This window comes from Quercus robur, chromosome 8, assembly GCF_932294415.1.
Source record: "Quercus robur chromosome 8, dhQueRobu3.1, whole genome shotgun sequence".
In the NCBI taxonomy this organism is placed as follows: Eukaryota; Viridiplantae; Streptophyta; class Magnoliopsida; order Fagales; family Fagaceae; genus Quercus; species Quercus robur.
Window position 1 is genome coordinate 60,185,141 of NC_065541.1, and position 9,512 is coordinate 60,194,652.

The following is a 9,512-nucleotide window of genomic DNA, read 5'->3' on the forward strand; positions in this document are numbered from 1 at the left end:
CGAAAAGAAAGGAAGGTACAAGAGAAAAAAAAAATGAAGCTGAGAAAGTAGGTCAGAGGAGAGGTTGGCTACAGCCCCAAGACCTTGTTCTTCCTCAAGGCTTTCACATGCCCGCAACTCAAACAGCAAAAGATACCCAACTTGAGCCTGACACCGTTGAAGGAAAGGTGCAGGGAGTTGGAGGTTGAGGGGCTTTCTCTAAATATATCCCTGCCGCAAAGCAGAGGCGCTGATGGCGGAAAATCTTTCTTCTGCCACACCAAAATTCTGGCATGGACAGAACCTGCTTCGGATTTTGACTAAAAGAGGGAAAGATCCCCTTCCCCCTCGATCGAAATGGAGTGTTCTCCTGAACTTATGCTTCTTGTGCCCGTACCTTACTACTTTGAGTCTCATGAGGACACGGTGCTTCTGCAGCGGAGAGAGTTCTTTCTTCCCAACCCCTGCCTTAGACATGTTATGTTAAGGGAGGATAGCTCCGGAAGTGGGAGTTGTGATATGGGAGAAAACTGAAGGAGTTGTGCGTATATAAATCAACTTTCTCCCCCTCCTGCTTATTTGAAAAGATAAGGGGGTGGCAGTCAACTCACGCAGCATCCCAAGGTACGCTACAGACAAAATAGTTCTGGCTCAACTTCCAACATCAACTGCAACCACAAGATTAAAGAGCCTCGTAAAGGCGCACCTCGGTCATTGTGACATCAGAGAGTACCGCGTGGCCAGAGGTTGCAGAAATATCTCTTAATTCATGGGCTGGGTGGATTCGCGGCCCAGGCCCGCTTTGCGTGAGGGCCCAGGTACTGTGGCCCACGCCGAGCAATAGCCGTTGCCGAGGACAACCCATGCTCGGCGCCTTATGAAATGCCTGATGAAAGGGAGAATCTGAACTCGAAGAGTTTTGGACAGAACCTAGGACCTGCATGGTCCTCGGACTCAAGCCTATGGGGAAACCAAAGACAAAAAAGTCTTGGACAGAACCTGGGACTTGCATGGTCCTCGGACTCAAGTCTATGGGGAAACCAAAGACATAAAAGTCTTGGACAGAACCTAGGGCTTGCATGATCCTCGGACTCAAGCCTATGGGGAAACCAAAGACATAAAAGTCTTGGACAGAACCTAGGGCTTGCATGGTCCTCGGACTCAAGTCTATGGGGAAGCCAAGTACATAAAAGAAAAAGCATAAGTCTTGGACAGAACCTAGGACTTGCACGGTCCTCGGACTCAAGTCTATGGGAAAAACCAAGTACATAAAAGAAAAAGCATAAGTCTAAAATAAAACCCAGGCTTTGCAAAGTCCTCGGACTCAGGCCTTTTGGGAAATCAACTGCTCGGATGGAGAAGTTTCTCGGCTCAAATACGGAAAAAGTTAAGGCCAGTGTGTTAAGAAGATGGCGAAACGAACTGATGATCGTTAGCCTAAGGAAATTGTTCATTGGGAAGGTGACATGTCCTCGGATAACTACTTCTTACACCTTATCGAACACTTAGTCCCCATCTCGACTAATTTTAAGGTAAATCTCGTTCCTCACTGGTCGGATTGTTATGTCGAATAATAATTTTGTTAAAGTTATTATGGCGTCTTTTTATTAGCAAGTATCTTGGCCTTAGTTGTCATTGGTTCAAATGCTATACTACTGTGCCGAGCAGAACTTGCAAATTTATTAAAACATATAAACAGAACATGCGAAATAGAATAACAGTAACTTTTATTAATATAAAAAATTATTACAATGTACAAAGAAGGGCTTAAGCAAGCCTATACAAAAAATGAACTGCCGAAGCAGTAATAACATCCGTAATACAGATAGGTAAACCGCCTGGTGTCCTTTAAACTCGTCTTCAAAGTCTCTCTAAAATCTCTGCCTTAGTATTGCTCATATCAGGAAAAGAACCTTATATAGAAAAGATGAAGGAGAAGGAAGAAGAATTGGAACACATGGAAGCACTTTAGCAAGCTCTTGTCGCTGAGGAGTGCAAAGGAAAAAGAAGATGGAGGACATGAGCAGGAAGGAGGAGAAGAAGAGGGAAGAGATGAAGAAAATAGAAAGGAGCAAAAGAGGGAGAAGGGGAATCAAAGGATGGCGCCAATGAACAAAGAGAGGAAGAAGCAAGGGCATTTAGTCCCTGCCTCAATCCTAACTCTTAGCACACTGGAGCCATATTAGATATGCTCATGAGAGAGCAGATGGAGATGACAAGGGAAGTTTTCAACTCAGTCACACCGGAAGTGGGGTGTGACGAGTCCCTGCTTCGGATTTTGGCTAAAAGAATGGGGAGGCAAATCTTGAGTCTCCGCCATCCTTGCCCCGACCGAGCCATTTCAAGTTTTGTTAGGACATGGTGTTTCTGGGAAAGGAAGGTTTTGGTCATGGCTGATTACTATGGGGGATGTATTATCGGATAGGGAATAATCCGATTGAAGAAATGAACTCTGAGAAGAGCCTAAGGGATTCAGATATGAGAAAATCACCTTCTGTCTTCCTTCTTTATATAGGGGGCGAAGAAAAGGGTATATAACGCGTTCAGATCCCCAGGGAAATCTGCAGAGAAGAATGCGCCGTTTCGTTCCTCCACGCCATCAGTAACCGTTAGATCTGGGAGGTCTCGTAAATGGGAAGATATTAAAGACACGCTGTAGATAACCAAACGTCATAATGGCAACGTACGCAAATTCAGGAAAACGGCTCATAGACCGGCACATTCCTCGGGGAGGTGAAGAGTCGCTAACGTTGATCAAGGGCTGAACTAAATGAACTGCAATGAAGGCTTGATATTATCAAAACCCACCTTTCCAACCATGACGTTGGACAGCAGGGTTTTGAGGGGCTAATGTGGGGCCCAATAGTTTAGGAGCCCGGCTCGCTCGCTTATGGGGAGTCCACAGGCCCCAAACTAAAGGAGGCCAGGGCCCAAGTCCAAAAATAGGAAGCCCAAAGTGGCCCGAAGATACCGCCAAGGACAGCTTAGTCCTCGGCAGACCCAAAGTCTCATGGATTAGAGTGGAATACAAGTTAACTTGAAAGATCAGAAAATATCTTGGGGGAAGTTGTCCTTAATACCCTTCACTGATATGACAATGCACCTAACAAAGCCGGATTCCTAGGCTTTATTGACCATCTCCAACAGTTTCGGGATTAGATTGATGGGACAAATATCTGTCCCGGAAAGATCGACCCTACACGTGGACGAGGGACAACGAGCGTAGGCTAGTATAAAAGAAAACGTAAGGTAACAAAGTAAGGGGTCTCTCTCCTATCTCACGCCCGGAGAAAAACCTCAGGAAGGAGAATTCCCGGATAATATATGCGCGTGGCCCCGAAAAACCCACCGTCGGGTAACCGGAGAAAACATTAGTGCTCCTCGGACATGATCCGAGGAGCCAAATCCCTCAAGTCACAAAGGTGTAAGGCCTGAATATCCAGACTAAAGCCTTTTCCTTGTCCTGGTTCACCTAAAGTCCGGCCTGTACTAACGCCCCGTGACCCAACGTTAGCCTTTCAAGCCCACTCTCTACAAATTTTTATTGTGCGGGATCCATCACGCACGAGCCCAACCTCATCGTTGGGCTGTTCGAGGATCGTGTCCCTACATTAATATTTTTCATAAATGTGGTGTTAAAACTTTCATAAAATGATTTAAAAATTGTCCCAAAACATATGTTAACATGATTCATAGAAAATTGAAAAAAAAAATTTATCTAAAATGGCATGTATGTTTATGTAAAACTCACGGACCCTCCCACCTACTTTAAATTATACTAGGGATAATTACACATAACCCACATGTGGTTTGGGCGAAAATCACTTTGCCTACCCGTGGTTTGAAAAGTATCACTTAACCCACCTGAGGTATGTTTCCGTCACTCTCCGTAACCCACCTCGGTCTCTGCCGTTACAAAAACACCTTGTAACCCCAAAACAGAACATAACGCGAATCAAAACCCCCAAAACTCAAACACTTTTCGAGAGAGACACCCAAGGTGCAATCAGGCTTGTTCTTCGCGGTTTGGAGCGTGTGGAGAGGGAGAAAACACTTCTTTTGCATCATCGAACCTGGGCAAGGTATGTGTGATGTTTTTTCATCTGCATTTGGCTTCTTGATGTCATTTTTTTATGGTGACCCACCCACGTAGTTAGGTTTTGCTGTTCATCTGCACAGTAAAATTTTTTTTGTATGTTAAATTAGCATTTTGCTATTTATGTGTAGAATCGCTTAGGATATGCATTTTGCTATTGTTGTTTCTATAATGCATTTTGTCAATGATTGCACTTGTTTGTGAAGTGTGGGTAGTGTGGTCCCTATGAATTTGTTGGGAGTCTGGTTTTGCATGTGCTTTATGTGGTCCTTTGTCCGTGTGTTGTTGTCAATTTGTTGCCTTGTTGTCTCTTTTGGCTTATTCTCACTTTCTGCATGTCAGTGTGTGTAAACATTGAGACTTATTTTAATTGCAGATGGATGATGTCACATTTGACCTTGAAATTCATGTTGGGGGATGTTTTGTGGAGGAGCCAACCATACAATATGTGGGTGGGTCTGTACGTTTACTGACAGAGATTGACCCTGACAAGTTGAGTTACTTTGAAATTAGGGATTTATGCCATCTAGTTGGTGCTCCTAAGGAACACAGTAGATATAAGTATTTAATTCCTGATGGTGATCTACAGCATGATTTAAGAGACATAGAAACAGATACAGATGTTGTAAACATGACTAACCTTCATAAGGCATGGTATGCTGAAAAAATCATAATCTATACTGACATAGATGTGGAGCCATTGGCAGTTGAGTATCCTGATGCAGGGGGAGTGGCAGATGGTGGCGTAGGTGGTGATGCAGGGGGAGTGGCAGGGGGAGTGGCAGGTGGTGTAGGTGGTGATGCAGGGGGAGTGGCAGATGGTGTAGGTGGTCATGCAGGTGGTGATGTAAGTGGTGATGCAGCAAGGGTTGAAATAGAATTGGATAGTGATGATGATGAAGATGATGAGAATGATGATGAGAGTGATGATGAAGAAGATGTTGAGGATGTTGACATTGATGCAAGAGATGAAGAACAGAATGTTGAAGGAGATGATGATGATGATGATGATGATTGGCTAAATGAAGGCCTAGAGGGGGATGGCTTTGGTGATGATGTATTTGCTGCTCAAAAATCAGCTCCACAGGGTTCTGCTCCCAATACAAACCCAGAATCAAGCAATGCACCCCACACAGCCCCAGAATCAAGCAATGCACCCCACACAGCCCCAGAATCAAGCAATGCACCCCACACAGACCCTGAGTGGGCTGAGCCAGCCCTTGAGGATGACCTGGTAAGCATGGATGGGTCTGATGATGAGCAGGAACCTGAGCAAGTGGAGTTTAATGCTAAGAGTGACATGAGAAATGTTGTACTGAAGAAGGAGATGAAGTTCCCTAATGCAAAGGTGTTCAGAGCTGCTTTGAGGGAGTATGCAATCAAAAAACCTGTTGACATCAAATTCAAGCTTAATGAGAAGACCAAGATATCAGTTCACTGCAAGAATGGGTGTGGGTGGAGATGTTATGCATCTCAAATAAGTGGAGAGCTAACATTTCAAATTAAGACCTTGACTGATGACTGTACTTGTCCCAAGTCTTTCAAAAACAGCCAAGCAACATCAGCTTATGTTGCTAAGAGGTTCATTGAGGATTTTAGCAAAAATCCAAATTGGGAGGTGAGTGGTGTACACAACCATGTGATGCAAAATTTATCTGTTGACCTAAGTGTAAACCAAGTGTATAGGTCAAAGAGAAAGGCAAAGGATTTGATAAATGGAGATGAGCAACTGCAATATGGTGTCCTTAGGGACTATGCACAAATGATAACCACTGTAGACAAGGGGAGTAGGGTTATATTGCAGACAGAAATGGCTAAGGAGACTTCCCAGCCAAAATTTAAAAGGATGTATGTTAGGTTCAATGCTCAGAAGGTAGGATTTTTAGGTGGATGCAGGCCATTTATAGGTTTAGATGGTTGTCACATAAAGCACAGATTTGGTGGGAAAATCTTATCTGCCACTGCCAAGGATGCAAATGACAACATTTTTCCAGTAGCCATGGCTGTTGTGGAACAAGAAACCAGGGAGTCTTGGATATGGTTTTTGGAAATTTTTGCTGATGATATAGGGAGGCCAGAGGAGCTTCAGTTGGTCTTCATTTCTGATAGGCAAAAGGTATGCAAGTTTTGTTTTGTTCAGTTACACTTGAATAGTTGACTTTTTTTGCTGAACTAACTTGTTTTGTTTGTTTGTTTGCTTGCTTATTTACAGGGGCTTATACCTGCAATAGAGACACTATTCCCTACCGTGGAGCATAGATACTGTGTGAAACACATCTACAACAATTTCAAAGTTGATCACAAGGGATTGGAGCTGAAGGATGCATTGTGGAGGTGTGTTGCTGCCACAACAGTAAGGGAGTTTGAGAGATGCATGCAGTACATAAGGGATTTGGATGAAAAGGCATATGAGTATCTTGCAAACATTGCACCTGCACAGTGGACAAGGTCACACTTCACTCATAGGGCCTTAACAGATTGTTTGGTAAATAATTTGAGTGAGTCTTTTAATGCAATGATATTGAAGTCTAGGGACAAGCCTATCTTGGCAATGTTGGAGTGGATTAGGGTTAGACTTATGACTAGGCTTTACACAAAAAGGGAAGGGATACAGAAGTATGCTGGAAAGTTGTGTCCAAGCATACAAGATAGGTTGGAGAAATTGAAGGTTGAAAGTAAGGCATTTAGTGTTACCCCAGCTGGTAGTTTCCTTTATGAGGTAGGCAGTCAGTATGAGAGGCATGTAGTTGATTTGGTGAAGAAGACATGTAGCTGTAGGTCTTGGGATTTAAATGGCATTCCCTGCAAACATGCCATAACAGTCATTTATACAAACATTGAGACACCAGAAGACTATACCCACCCATGCTACTTCAAAGAAACTTACATGGAGATATACAAGGAGGTACTTCCTCCCATGCCTGGCCAGTCAGAATGGGCTGAGACTGGACAGCCTGCTCCCCTGGCACCTCACATATACAAACCACCAGGCAGACCACCCAAGCAAAGAAAGAGGGCTTCTGATGAGCCTAGGAACCCTTACAAAGCAAGTAGACAGAATAGACCTGTAAGATGTGGGAAATGCAAAAAGGAAGGGCATAACTCAAGAGGGTGCAAGGCTGGCATCACTGGGGAGACACCATGGCAGAGGAGACAGAGACTTCAAAGAGAAAAAAGCTGTAAGTAATTAGGATTTAAATGGCAAAAAACAAAAAAAAAAAAAAACTTGTTTTTAAACTTACAATAGACACTGTATTGAAACTGGGTTTTGTTGCAGGCAAGGGAAGGGGTGCCTGCACCTCAGCCTGCACCTCAGCCACCATCCCAGCAGCCTACACAGACCTACAACATGATGTCTGCCACTCAGCCTTCATCCTCACAGCAAGGAAATCAACCTAGGCCATCTCACAAGAGAGCAGGATGGTTCTCTTCCTCGCAACCAGAGTTTCACACACCTAGGGAGACCTGGGATACCTTACCAAGTTCTTCACAGGTAACTTAGTCCTGGATGGTTGTGTAGCTTGGGATATTTTTTAACAAGTGGATCTATTTTTTATTTTGTAGCCTTCACATGCAAGTGGGAGCACTGGTGGTGTGAGGACTAGAGGACAGCTTGCTGCACAAAGGCCACCAAAAATGAATCCAGTGGGTGGAAAGAGGAAAGAGTAAAGGCAAGAAATGAATGAAGCTAGTGGGTACGCATGCCAGCATTGGAAGTAAACCTAGTGGGAACATGTGGGCCTTTTTGGTTTTTTTTTTTTTGTGAAGACCACTGTTGGCCTTTTGTAATTATCAATTAGTGTAAAAAACAGTCACTGCTGGCCTTGGAATGTGCCTTTTTGTAATTACTAATTAGTGTAAAAAACAATCACTGCTGGCCTTGGAATGTGCTTTTTTGTAATTAAGGTACAATATGGAAGTTGTGATATTACAGTTTGTATGGAACAATATTTGTCCAAACTAGATTATATGGAAGTTTATTTCTTGCTACTACAAATTGTGTCCAAGTATATTATTTTTATTGTGGAATGGTATGCACAACCAAATTATATGAAAGTTTATTTATTGCTACTACAAATTGTGTCCAAGTATATTTTTCTAATAGAGTGTATGAGAAGTTTTTATTGTGGAATGGTTGTTATGGTATGCACAGCCAAATTATATGGAAGTTTATTTATTGCTACTACAAATTATGTCCAAGTATACTTTTCTAATATAGTGTATGAAAGTTTTTATTGTGGAATGGTTGTTATGGTATGCACAGCCAAATTGATAATTGACCATTACTTCTTCCATTGAATGGTTGTTAGGATATGCACAAAATACTCAGAATTGACCAATTCTTCATTCATTGACACATCAAAACATTACATCAGTAGGCTAGTGCTATTACAATACAAATTCATTAACACCATTGCCATAACTATCTCTACTAACCAAGTAACTACTTCAGGGGCAACAATCTAGGTCTCTTCACTCCAGAGAACTCAATTGAGCCAAAACACAACAACATAACAATAACAAAAAAGATCCATGACAAAATGCATGCAGACTTCCACATTCTTTGCTTCTCTTCAGCAAGAATGGCTTTTTCCTTAGCTTTTGCACAGACAGCTCGAGCCTTTCTCTCCCTCTCCTTGGCTTTGGCTTCCTCTTCAAGAGCCTTTTCTGCCATTTGCCTAGCTTCTTCTGCCGTTTCCAGAGCTGTCCTTTCCCTCTCATTTGCAAGTTGGAGAGCAGTCTGAAGCCTAGACATCTTCTCTAGAGCCAAAGGTGCAGCTTCATTCCCACGAGGACAGGTTGGGTTATCAATCCAAACAAAGAAAGGACACTTAGGACCAACCTTATAACGGCTACAACCCAAGAACCTCCTCCCAAAATTGTGCAAACTCAAACTTGTTCTCAAAACACAAGTCTGCTCATTGCACATATGTCCACATGAACCCGAGAAATTACCACTTGATGAAGACATCTCAACATACCACGATTCCTGGATTTAGACTTTCACACAGTAAGTTCACACTTGAACAAAATCTGAAACCCTAAATCAGGAACAGACCCAAATGCAGATGAAAAAACATCACACATACCTTGCCCAAGTTCGATGATGCAAAAGAAGTGCTTTCTCCCTCTCCACACGCTCCAAACCGCGAAGAACAAGCCTGATTGCACCTTGGGTGTCTCTCTCGAAACGTGTTTGAGTTTTGGGGGTTTTGATTCGCGTTATGTTCTGTTTTGGGGTTACAAGGTGTTTTTGTAACGGCAGAGACCGAGGTGGGTTACGGAGAGTGACGGAAACATACCTCAGGTGGGTTAAGTGATACTTTTCAAACCACGGGTAGGCAAAGTGATTTTCGCCCAAACCACAGGTGGGTTATGTGTAATTATCCCATTATACTATTATGCATTTGTTGCATGCATGATGCAACATCACATC

The 9,512-nt window shown here is 43.0% G+C and overlaps 1 protein-coding gene across 1 annotated transcript; it reads left to right on the forward strand.

The window, feature by feature from the left end:
• The first annotated feature begins 4,026 nt into the window (after window positions 1–4,026).
• LOC126696559 (uncharacterized) lies at window positions 4,027–7,262 on the forward strand. Its single transcript, XM_050393277.1, has 5 exons — window positions 4,027–4,061; window positions 4,452–4,922; window positions 5,055–5,163; window positions 5,272–6,191; window positions 6,288–7,262. The coding sequence occupies exons 2-5, from the start codon at window positions 4,452–4,454 to the stop codon at window positions 7,260–7,262; spliced, it is 2,475 nt and encodes an 824-aa protein (XP_050249234.1). The 5' UTR covers window positions 4,027–4,061.
• Window positions 7,263–9,512: the final 2,250 nt, after the last annotated feature.